General features: G+C 44.6%; 1 protein-coding gene across 1 annotated transcript in view; it reads right to left on the minus strand.

Annotated features, from left to right (window-relative positions):
* Positions 1 to 8,643: 8,643 nt before the first annotated feature.
* Positions 8,644 to 13,312, minus strand: part of LOC126484412 (E3 ubiquitin-protein ligase mib1) — a 631,979-nt gene continuing 627,310 nt past the window's right edge. The window contains exon 12 of the mRNA XM_050107920.1: positions 8,644 to 8,680. Within this exon, the coding sequence (XP_049963877.1) occupies positions 8,659 to 8,680 (22 nt within the window). The 3' untranslated portion in view covers positions 8,644 to 8,658. The remainder of the gene's footprint in view (positions 8,681 to 13,312) is intronic.

Raw genomic sequence — 13,312 nt, forward strand, 5'->3', positions numbered from 1 at the left:
ATAATACATCTACTTCTGAAACAGGTAATAACCCTACGGAAAGAGAAACTTTGTAACTATAAAATGCCGATCCAGTTTTCGAAGGAGCTTTAACTCTGATGTGCTTCCTGTCTGAGCTACCACAGAACCCAGTAACGAACAGCAATTTTCTTCCAAATTATCTGAGTTGGCGTAGGTAAATGTTCACGCTGCAAATGTTCTTACATCGCCAGAGTTCTTCGAATGGAAAGCCTTCCATTCCATATACACTAATGATCACATCGCTTCGATTCATTACACTTCCTTCCCACAACAGGTCTCGTACCACTTCGAAATCACTCCACAAGGCGTCATTCCGTCTACATAACATAACATGAAGGAGGTGCCCATGGACGTGGAATACACGCAGGCTCCCACACAAAAATGAAAGCTGATGAGGGCGTGCATGAGGCGGTGCACCAGTAATCTGTTTCTACTTTGTAGGAAAAGGAGGTTTATACAAAGAATGCTTACGAGTAGGCAGTGCATATGTGAACAGTATGGTGCAAAAAATGTAAATATTAATTCAAATGTTTCTTACGTGGGCACTGATAGTGTAAATGCTGCGTGAAAAATAATTTTTGGATCACTTTTGAGTAATAACTACTCTTGATGTTTAGTTCACGAGAGCTATAAATTTTATGTGGCACAAATTTTACAAATGCTGTGTGAAAATTTCTTGATCATTTTTAATTAGTGACGGCTCATGTTGTTTAATTGATGTCAATTGTTAATAGGTTAGTGGACAAATGTTCTCGTTTTTTATTGTGTGCTTTACAGCAAGTTGTCGGACTAAAAAATTTCCTAAATGACTGAATGTTTTTGTGTACATAATTAATCAAATGGATGCCTCAGCCACACTGCTGCTGATAGAAATGAAGCAACTTAAACTGGGAAAAACAAATAGAAAACACTTTAGAACCCGCAACACATCTACTAAAGAGATTGCCTCCACTATACTTGTCCGTCCTCTTTTGGGTACTGCTGTGCAGCGTGCGATCCTTACGAGATGGGATTAACGGAGTACATCGTGAATGTTCAAAGAAGGGCAGTACTTTTTGTACTATCGTGAAATAGGTGAGAGAGTGTTACGGACATGATATAGGATTGGTGGTGGACATCATTAGAACAAAGGCTCTCTCGCTGCGGCGAGATCTTCTCACTAAATTTCAATAACGAACTTCCTCATCCGAATTCGAAAATATTTTTTTGGCCCCTGCCAACATACGGAGAAACCAACATCACAATAAAATAAGGAAAATCAGAGCTCGCACAAAAAGATGTAGGTGTTCGTTACTTCCGCGCGCTGTGAGAGAGGAATAACAGAGAATTATTGAAGAGATGGTTCGGTGAACCCTGTGCCAGGCATTTAATGTGATCTGCAGAGCAGCCATATAGATGTACACGTACATGTAGATGGCAGAGAGCTGTAATAAAGGAATTTGAACAGCAGGAAACCATCCCTCTGACTCTGGCCTTCCTCATTTGGTTCTCGGTGCCTCACGACTGCATGTAGTCCGGCGGTTCTCCACAGCCTAAAGTGACCCAAAGGGCAGCCGTGCTGAGCCAGGACAGCGTGTGTCATCTCCCTGTAAACAGTATCACTTGATGGTGTTCTGTTCTACATCTACCCGAGACCGGTATCATAACAGTGACTCTTTTTTGGGTGCTGAAACTGTCACATGCGTCAGCGTAATTCCGTACAGGAAAGAACGATGCAGAGGACTGGTACAGCCGCAATTGTTTGCCAGTTTGGCAGGGCGAGGCAACGGCGGGTGCCCACAGAAGCGGCAGCAGGCCGCTGTGTGATATATGGCCGGTGCCGGCCCCCGTGACGCTAATGTAAAACATCCCTAATGAAATTACGGCCGCAGCGCCGGCCCGCCGCCACCGCGCTGGCTCGCACCTTGCCCCGGCTGGAATTAGCAGCGGCCACACGTAGCCCGAGCCGGCCCGCCCCACTAACGAGCGCCGCCCGCGCCGCCTCCTTTGTTAACAAGTGCGGGACCGGGCGCGCATACTCCTCTGCTGCGCCGCAGCCGCGCTCGCCCCACTTCTCCTCCTTTCTGGCCGTGTCCTCTTTCGACTGCCTCCATTGCTCGCTGCTTTACCTACTATTCCAACTGTCCACTGTTTACTGTCGCCTCGCCCCGTCTCCGGCGCTAGTCGCAGACCGTCCACAGTATAGTACAATCCGCACTTGCACTGCCTCTGTCAGCATATCCTGTGACCTTTCTTCGGTTCATTTACCCTATTCTATACATTTGGCTTGCTTGTGACTGTAGCTAAGTGGCAGTCAGTTCAGAATGTCTCTCGATGGACATGAGGAAGAGACCGAATATCACGCCCAAGACGGCGGCGTAGCAGATTCGGCTCATGAATTGGGCGACGGCATTCGAAAGGACGTTTTCATTTAGCTGTTATGACACTCTGTTACTACAAAATGGCTCTGAGCACTAGGGGACTCAACATCTTAGGTCATCAGTCCCCTAGATTTAGAACTACTTAAACCTAAGGACATCACCCGCATCCATGCCCGAGGCAGGATTGCCGAGCGGTTAAAGGCGCTACAGTCTGGAACCGCACAACCGCTACGGTCGCAGGTTCCAATCCTGCCTCGGGCATGGATGTGAGTGATGTCCTTAGGTTAGTTAGGTTTAAGTAGTCCTAAGTTCTAGGGGACTTATGACCACAGCAGTTGAGTCCCATAGTGCTCAGAGCCATTTGAACTCTTTTGAACCGAGGCAGGATTCGAACCTGCGACCGTAGCAGCAGCGCGGTTACGGACTGCAGCGCCTAGAACCGCTTAGCCACCGCGGCCGGCTCTGCTATTACATAACACGTCAACAGTCAACGTGACCCATTCGGGTCATTTTGGGAAATTTGGAAATTTGTGGTAACGTTTTATGGGACCAAACTGCTATGGTCTTCGGTCCCTAACCTTACACACTACTTAATCTAACTTATACTAATTTACGCTAAGGACCACACACCCATGCCCGAGGGTCATTTCGGGAACTTGCTCCGCAATTTCGATCTAATTTACTACTGGAAATTAAGCTATTCACTCCAGCACGGAAGACAGCCAAAGGTGGGAAAAGTGGAAACACGACACAGTCGAAACTAAGTTCAAAAATGTCTTACTGCCCTTTTTATAAAAAAAAATCAGCTAGTAATTTTATTCTACGCAAGCATTATGCACATAATCTCGCTACGGATACTGGTGGAAGTATTCTAATAGTCATGTGCGGTGTACAATTAGCAAAACATTTGATAAAATGCTTATGTTATGTTCATCGTGATTTTGAAGGTTATTTTTTGTCCGCGTTTGCTTTCACATGATTGTGTTTTGGAACTGGATGCTGCCTTGAGCAAAGAAAATTTTCTTCTGTTTCACTAATACACATTTTCAAAATAATAATGATGTACATAGCGTACTATGAATTTGACTTATCCTAGGTTATGCATTGCTCACTCACATTAATGTCATCACCAATCAAAACCCTGAATAACCACTTACCCAAGCGTGGACCGCTGCGAGACGTGCACGAAGAGAGTAAATGGGGTTCTCTAAGGTACTGACAAGGATGTGTAGCCATGACGATTCCAGTTCCGTGGCCACCTGCACTATGTTCCTCGGCTGAGGATCCATGGCGCGAACGGCCCGTTTGACATGATCACACAGATTCTCTTGAGTTTAAATCCGCCTTGATTGGTGGTCAGGGGAGTACGCTAAACTCATCCGGGTGTTCTTCGAACCACGCACGTACACTGCGAGCTGCGTTGCATTGTCCTGCTGATAGATGCCATCGTGAGGAGGAAAAAATAAAATACTTGTAGGAGTGGACGCGGTCCCGCAAAGTCAGATGCAATTTGTCTTGACCCTTTGTCCAGAATAACGAGATCACCCAGGGAATTACACGAAACATTTCCCGGACCGCAACGCTCCCTCCTCCAGTCTAGATGCTTCCAGGGATGTCGCAGGGCTGTTGAAGCCAACGGCCATCTATCCGATGGACCACCTTAAAAGGAATGCCTGTCGCCTCTCAGAGGACGCCCAGTTGCCGTACCGGCGTGCAAATTCCAGCCCTCATTGCCGAGGAACAGCAGTCATCATGGGCGCATTGATTGCAGTGGAGGTCCATACACAGCAACATGTACATCTACATTTGTTGTTGAACCACGGTGGGTTTTTACCGTCCCTCACAGTTTTACTCGACACGTACCTGTCCAAAACGCATTTTATGATTGCCTTGAACTTTTCCCATAAACACTCAACATTGTCAGTGTCGGAACAGAAATTTTCGTTTTGATCTGTTAGGTAGTCTGAAATCTGCCTTTTATTATTCTTGCTAAACAGATAAACCTGCCTCCCTTTTTTTATATTCCTATTAACTTCCAATTTAGGGATGCTGCAACGGCCTTATGATCACTGATTTCCTGTTCTGCGCTTACAAAGTCGAAAAGGTCGGGTCTGTTTGTTATCAGTAACTCCAAGATGTTATCTTCACGAGTCGGTTCTCTGTTTAATTGCTCGAGGTAATTTTCGGATAGTGCACTCAGTATAATGTCACTCGATGCTCTGTCCCTACCACCCGTCCTAAACATCTGAGTGTCCCAGTCTATATCTGGTAAATTGAAATCTCCACCTAAGACTGTAACATGCTGAGAAAATTTATGTGAAATGTATTCCAAATTTTCTCTCAGTTGTTCTGCCACTAATACTGCTGAGTCGGGAGGTCGGTAAAAGGAGCCAATTCTTAACCTAGCTCGGTTGTTGAGTGTAACCTCCACCCGTAATAATTCACAGTAACTATCCACTTCTACTTCACTACAGGATAAACTACTACTAACAGCGACAAACACGCCACCACCGGTTGCATGCAATCTATCCTTTCTAAACACCGTCTGTACCTTTGAAAAAATTTCGGCAGAATTTATCTCTGGCTTAAGCCAGCTTTCTGTACGTATAACGATTTCAGCTTCGGTGCTTTCTATCAGCGCTTGAAGTTCTGGTACTTTACCAACGCAGCTTCGACAGTTAACAATTACAATACCGATTGCTGCTTAGTCCCCGCATGTCCTGACTTTGCCCCGCACCCGTTGAGGCTGTTGCCCTTTCTGTACTTGCCCAAGGCCATCTAACCTAAAAAACCGCCCAGCCCACGCCACACAACCCCTGCTACCCGTGTAGCCGCTTGTTGCGTGTAGTGGACTCCTGACCTATCCAGCGGAACCCGAAACCCCACCACCCTATGGCGCAAGTCGAGGAATCTGCAGCCCACACGGTCGCAGAACCGTCTCAGCCTCTGATTCAGACCCTCCACTCGGCTCTGTACCAAAGGTCCGCAGTCAGTCCTGTCGACGATGCTGCAGATGGTGAGCTCTGCTTTCATCCCGCTAGCGAGACTGGCAGTCTTCACCAAATCAGATAGCCGCCGAAAGCCAGAGAGGATTTCCTCCGATCCATAGCGACACACATCATTGGTGCCGACATGAGCGACCACCTGCAGATGGATGCACCCTGTACCCTTCATGGCATTCGGAAGGACCCTTTCCACATCTGGAAATGGTTTTCTTCCTCTCCCTTGCAGCCATACACCTAAGGGGCCCCATTACGCGCCTGACGTTGGAGCTCCCAACTACCAGTAAGCCCACCCTCTGCGACCGCCCGGATCTTGCAGACTGAGGGGCAAGCTCTGGAACAGGACAAGCAGCCATGTCAGGCCGAAGATCAGTATCAGCCTGAGACAGAGCCTGAAACCAGTTCGTCAGACAAACTGGAGAGGCCTTCCGTTCAGCCCTCCGGAATGTCTTTCGCCCCCTGCCACACCTTGAGACGACCTCCCACTCTACCACAGGTGAGGGATCAGCCTCAATGCGGGCAGTATCCCGGGCAACCACAGTCGTAGTCCGACCGGGGGATGCGTGGGACGAGCTGGCCGTCCCCGACAAACTCCCATCCGGACCCCCACAGTGATGCCCATTGGCAACAGCCTCAAGCTGTGTGACCGAAGCCAACACTGCCTGAAGCTGGGCGCGAAGGGATGCCAACTCAGCCTGCATCCGAACACAGCAGTTGCAGTCCCTATCCATGCTAAAAACTGTTGTGCAAAGAACGTCTGAACTAATCTACAGAGAGCGCAAACAAATGGACACAAAATTTAAACGGTTATTAAAATACAAGATTGCCTAGTAAATGCTGCTACTTGCGCACTGCTGACACACTGCTCGGCGGCGGAAGGAGACTACGCGATTTTACACTATTCAGGTACTAAAACGCGATGCTACAACTCTCAAATACTATAATACGCCGGAAATTTATGAATTAAACAATGCAAGTACCTAAAACACGCAAAGAAATTAAGAATTAAACTATGTAAAAATTAGTGAGCTAGGAGTATACGACTTGCTGCTGCAGCTGCTTATCCAACGGCGGCAGAGAGCACACTGGCTGTGACCAACCGACACTGGCCGTTCAAAACAAGAACAGAAGACAGACGACTACGCGAATTTACACTATTCAGGTACTAACACGCGATGCCACAACTCTCAAATACTATAATACGCCCGAAATTTATGAATTAAACAATACTGATCCATCCAGCGGAACCCGAAACCCCACTCACCACCCTATGGCGCAAGTCGAGGAATCTGCAGCCCACACGATCGCTGAACGGTCTTTGAGGAGACACTGTTGATAGGCCCTTGGTTTATCCAAGAGTTGGACGTCTATTCGCTCGTACACATCTCCACAATTGTCTTTTACCCCTGTCACCTACGGCCCGTGGTGCACCATAGTTGCCTCCACGCCTGTTTTGGATATCGCCGTTATGCCATGCATGGTATACTTTAACCACAGCGGCACGCGGACAGTTTACAAACTTAGCCGTTTCGGAAATGCTGCCACCCTTGGCCCGAAAACCAATGATCGTGCAGTTTTGGACGGCAATAAAACGCTTAGTTTCTGCATTACGTCCACGACTGCACTGTTTTCCGCGTTCCCAGGACACGCTTCGTGTACTCTCAACTCCTAATGCTGCCACCCGCCGCTTGTGAGTGGTTATTGTACGTTGACGTCGAACTTAGGCAGTGGTGACATTAATGTAACTGGACCGTGTATTAGGTCAAAAACACGGATTCTCATCACCAGGCTCAGTAGATAAAAAAAAGTTTCGTTTCCAACTACACATGTTTATCAAAACTGTTGTACTGCTGCCGGACGCGGTAGCCCAGCGGTTCTAGGCGCTTCACTCCGGAACCGTGCGACTGCTACGGTCGCAGGTTCGAATCCGACCTCAGGCATGGATGTGTGTAATACCCTTAGGTTAGTTAGGTTTAAGTAGTTCTAAGTTCTAGGGGACTGATGACCTCAGATGTTAAGTCCCATAGTGTTCAGAGCCATTTGAACCATTTGCTGCACTACTAAACAGAGGAATACGCTTGCGCTAAATGTAGCGCTAGAAATCGACTGGAGCTAGGAACACATGAGCAAATTGACGAGATGACCAATTATTAAATGTACAATTCCTCTTTCGCCGGCAAAATGCGAGGCGGTCAAGTTGTTACCAGCTACGCGCAAGACTAACAAACGGATTTTTCTGATACGACCCACAGCTTAATTGACAAGAGAAATTAAATGAAAACTATGAGAATAACAAACTCGCAATCCAATGGAGGCTTTGGAATGGACCCTCGATAGCAAGTATGCACATACGAGAAACTGGATTTACATTTAAATGAAACAGCAAGTCAGCTTCTTCCAATTACAACCAAACGCTATAAAATTTTAACTCCATTTCACAAATTACAACACAGGTAGTTCTCAACAGAACTTAAAACTTATCTTGCTACCTTTTTCAAGCAGTAACAGACCATTGATTTTTAAAGCATATGTATACAGCGGCTAAGTTTCTGAACTTATTTTCGTATGTGGTGGCTCCAGATAGAGGTCAGGTATTAAATTCTTTCACGTGTAGAAGTAATCATTGAATGGTCTTAGCGTACTGTCTAACACGCCTTTGTAGCTGTAGGAAACATAACGGTCGATTGTTAGTTTAAAATTCTGATATTAAAAACCCGTATGTTAAAAAAAAACATCTGATATCGGAGTGAATGGGCTAAAAGGTAAGTGAAACGCGGATACAGTTATTAGCCAGATTGAGGAACTTACACGAGAGTGGAATGATTTTCTGTCTACAGCTTTTATTTAATTATCATATAGTCAACAGTTGCGAATAAATTCTTACTCACAAATTACCAATCTAAGAGAATTATGTTTGCTAAAATTTACTACTTTCCCTTAATTCACTTTTTATTAGGTGGTAATATAACTCTTACAAACGGCAACTGTATAAAACTATAAAAATCCGTTTGTGCATACATCGCCACAGGTAAGGGAGTATTACAGATCTGAAAGTGCTGCTAGAGCTACAAACGCACTTCAAGTGTCATGCGTTATTCCCGGACGTCACTAAACACAGAGTTCTTCCTAAAGATCTGCAGATAAGACAATTCAAAATGAGCGCTGACAGTACGCGCCCGTTTCAGTATCCGCTGAGGTGGCAATACCCTTCCGCAAGACAGCTTTTCTTGTCCTGATGTATGAAAAAATAAATATTTACCTTCTCCGCTGAAGCATCATCTTTCGTTGAAAACGTACCTGCAACAAAACACAAGATCGTTACAAATATTATTCACATTCTTCCGCCTTAAATGTCACAAAAGTATTCATGAAAGAGACAATATTCTTGTTTCGCTGCTTTACAACGATAAGCTAGAAACACAATGCCAATAACTTTCTATTCTCCACATGTCATACGTAATGTTCCAGTCGGATAAGTCAATATAGGTATTACCACCTCCTCAAATATTTACCATTTCTCTTGAAAACCCACATGTAACTACCATAAACGCTTTGGTCGAAAGTTGCTGTGAGAATTAAAACAATGTCAGCTCGGAAGCAAAATCTACTGATAAAAAATTTTTTACCATTACCTTAAAGCTGATTTAGTAACGTGTTGTCACACTGTACTTGTTCGTAGAAAGTACTGAAGACTTGTGCCACACCTGCAATCGAACCCGATCTCCCGCTTATCGTGAGCGGCCTCCTTACCCACCGCGCTACCTGAGCACGCCTCCAGGCCCGACTGAAACTGACACTGTCCTTGTCACTGCCCTGATGTCTCCCCCAGTTCTCCGAAATACCTCACCATTACGGGGACAGAGTCGCTGGACTAACCTGGCTTAACCCAGTTCATCACATTGCAGGTTCACGATATTTGAACGGTTTGCAGTGATATCTTCGTGACACTGCATCTACATTTATTACACCCGTGAATCAGTTCATTTAATTTATTTCATACATTTTTTTATATATTTGACCAACATAGATAGCTACGGCGACATGTATATGTACCAACGAGAAGAACACGGCAAGTGCCATAATTCGATTTATTAGAAACTTCTCTCAGTGGCAGAGCGCTCAAAATAAGTGAACAGATGTCTCGGTTTATACGTAGATACACGAGCGTTTCTGAAGAAATTACGGTCCAAGTTTTCGACGTACTTTATGTAACTTTTTGCGAGTAAACAGTTTAACCGAAGCGGTGGCGGGGTGGTTAGCATCGCGGCTGAACAGTTTTGCACCCCGCGTTCGAAACCCGATTATTTTTTTTATTTCTGTTTTTCATTTTTCCGTAAAAGAATACTACACGGATGCTTTCCAATGTATACTGAAATAACATTGTCCTTATTCGTCGACTAAATGTACGTCTGGTGAATGAATTTAAAAAAAGAAAAAGAGCGAGAACATTATTTGAAATTGTGTTCAGAGCATTTCCTTTAGTGTATTTTGATTCCTAATCAATTGCAAGCGCCACTTTTCCGTAGAGTTATCCGTTATGCGCTGTTTGCCACAAAACTGTCGCGAACGTGTGAAATCTTGAGCAACGTTAATGAAGTTTCTTTCCCGGGTGACATTCACACGAATAAATGCCACTGTGGCAAACATGTCTTCGCGCGATTCTTGAGGTGTTTGGAATTTGATGTTTAGAATGTTCCTACGATCGGTATCATGAAAGGGAATGCATCAAATCTTCCTGAAGAATAATCCTAAGAATAAAATAGAAGAATTAATATAAAAATTATTATAAGAATTGAAATCTAAAAAAGATTGTAGCCCCTGAAAACACCATACACACATACATTACGTAATAAATGTGTGACACTTTCAGTGAAACCTAGTTTTAATTTTAGCATTAATACAATGCCATTGTAACCACCAGCTTGATAAGAAACATTCGTGTGGGGTAATCTTCTAGGGACATGGGTACATAAATGAAACAGATAATGAAATAAAAGCAATAATTTGGTTACGAACTCAGCGCGCAAAAGTGGGAGGCCGTGACGCTAGCCAGTGTGCCACGATTTCGGCTGAAACTATCGTGCGCCAAAGGGCGCATAAATTACGCCAAAAACTTTGATCATAGTTTTCTCAGAAATGGTCAAGTATCTACACATAAACCGATAAAGGTTTTCGATTATTTTGAGCACTCTATCGCTGAGAGAAGTTTATGGGAAACCAGGTTATGGCGCTTGCCGTGTTCCTCTAGTAAACACAGAGAGAACCATTACTGGGAACCAAGCAAAGTACAGAGATTCATTTAAATCACAGAAATAAATCATTTGAAGTGAAACGTAGCTGCTTTATATCTATGGACCATAACTGCCGAGGTCACTATTGGTCTAAATACAACATGACCATTGTTTTATACCTCGATGCTCGACAGATCGTACGGATCTCAGGAGCTTCGTGTTTGATAGCAAAAATGTTGACAAAGACTGCATAGAATTCAGTTTAAATTTATTACTCCGTAGTGAGTCAGAAGCTCATCTTCAACAGCACTTCATAGAAGACGATACGTATGTTAAAATATACACACTTGCAAACCTACGAAACTTGGTCAACAGTTTTGTAGAGGGCCAAAATTTTTTTACCAGGCACCGATCAAAACTGAAGTTTCTGACCATCGTCATTCCAGCCGCTAAAGTCGGCAGCAATGTTTCAACTCAATGGTCGAACAGGGATCAGCACGGAAGTACAAACGGCGGCCACCGCATCTCATTCGCAGTAGGCAAATTATTCACAGATGAAACTGTGCCGACTAACAACAAATAAATGGGGTGCCGATACAAAGTCCAGTCTAGGACAGTTCTCTATCTAGGACTCTCGAAGAAGGAAGTTCAGTGACTACAGATCACCGAAACTGCACACAGCTGTGACAGTTTCCCGCGATTCCAAAAACTGAAGATGGTGGCGGGAATAAAGACGAAGGGAAATTTAAGTGCGCTTAATTGCGTAATTATTAATTTTAATTAGCGAACTTGGTGCCATTAGCGGCGATCCGTTTTTCCGGCGCGCTGTGCGCTGCGGGTCGGCCTCGGCCTCATTTGCAGGCAGTAATGGCGCTTCTTGCGCGCCTGCCGCTACGCTGGCGGACGCTCTCCCCAGCGGCTGTCGGAGCGACGGGCAGCCGGCTGCGCGCGGCGGCGCTGTATTAACGGCGCCGCGGGTGTCGCCGCTTCTTGCCGCCGTCTTCCGCACTAAACGCTGCCTGCCCTCCACGCGTCGCTATTAAACCTAACTCCTAATAGGAGGTCTCCAGAAACGCCTCTGCACATTTCACAAGCTGCGACATGGTCGCGGATAGAACAGTGATCCAGAATGTGTAGAATAGATTTCTTTATTTCCGTCTTTGATCACAAGTCCTCACACTACCGGTTTCGGTCGGCTGCTTATCGGGATAAGCAACGCTGAGATACTCTCTTGCCTCTAGACTCAAATGTGCAGGGCCACCGTCGTGCATAAACCGCGAGTTGGTTCGCGAAGCGAATATGACATCATGAAGCAGACCACCCAAAAACTGTCGATACACTCTATCATTCACGAGCTCTGGAATAACATGCGGTCCGAGTAACCGATTGTCCGCTATAATAAACTAAATGTTCACTGCACAACGATGTTGATATCCCCGTACTGTGGTTACGCGACGTTTCTCATACGTTCGCCGAGCCCCACAGCGCCATAGAGTACAACAGACTACACCGAAGTCAAGTAAACGACGTCATTTCGTACCAGAAGCAACCGAGCATTTCGTACCAGAACCAACCGAGCAGTGTAGAGGCGTGTACAAAGCACCATCAGTCGATATGCTGGCGAACACGGCACGTTAAAAGCCTGTACTGGTCCATAATGTAATGCCTATCACAAGTGACATAATATATCATAATTCGAGAATAAAGCAATTTCAGTCAGAATTTTAACATTTTACAGTTTTTTGATGCATATATGACACCCACGAAGGGTGCAGGTCTACAGCTGCTTTTGAAACACGGCGTATAAAAAAATTTGGTATATATTAGAGTCATCTAGACAACAGCGCTACTGTTAAAAATCAACTGTCGTACAGTAGCCACAAAATGTTTGTGTCGCAAGCTCGCCAGACGTCGCTACTGTAGGGTTATACACAGTCTTCAGTCATATAACTGTACGATATGGATTAAAAAGAAGAATACAATCTGTGAAGTCTGTAGTGGGGTTACCTGCTGTTTAAGCCATCACAGTAATAAAATGCAGTACTTTATCATTTTTATATTATTCTGTGAACTCCGTGAGCTTGTTCTTATGTATGTCATTATATTTTCACCTAAAATACGCCACAAGGGCGTATCAGAATTATCGTCACCTATTTCCTTCTTAACAATCTAACTTTGGTCGTGTTTTTAATTTATTGCATTTATTACTTTAATGACTTACACACCTTGTAAGCCCACTACAGACTTTATCGATTGCATTCCTCTTTCTATTCCATATCGTAGAATTGTATGACTGAAGAGTATGTGTGCGCCTACAGTAGCGACATATGGCGAACTTGCGAGGCAAATATTTTGTGGCTACTGTACGTCAATTTGTTTTGAACAGTAGAGTTGATAACAAGATGAATCTACTGTACATAATATTTTTATGTATGTGCGAAGATGCTGAGCTAACTTTGTGTTTATCTTATGACGATGCCACCATGGCTCCATTGTATTAGGATATGTTTTTAAAACGGATACGCTTCGTCATATTCAAAGCGCATAATTTTCACATGTATGTCAGTAACACTTTTCGTTATGGCCTATTTTATTGTTTTAAGCTGTAGACAATCCATTAGTTGTATTTGTGTTTTCCCATGTTTTGCTGCAGATCGCAAGATGATCATTGCTGACAGAAACCGATAGTCTCAGAACC

Source organism: Schistocerca serialis, chromosome 6 (assembly GCF_023864345.2).
Source record: "Schistocerca serialis cubense isolate TAMUIC-IGC-003099 chromosome 6, iqSchSeri2.2, whole genome shotgun sequence".
Taxonomy (NCBI): Eukaryota; Metazoa; Arthropoda; class Insecta; order Orthoptera; family Acrididae; genus Schistocerca; species Schistocerca serialis.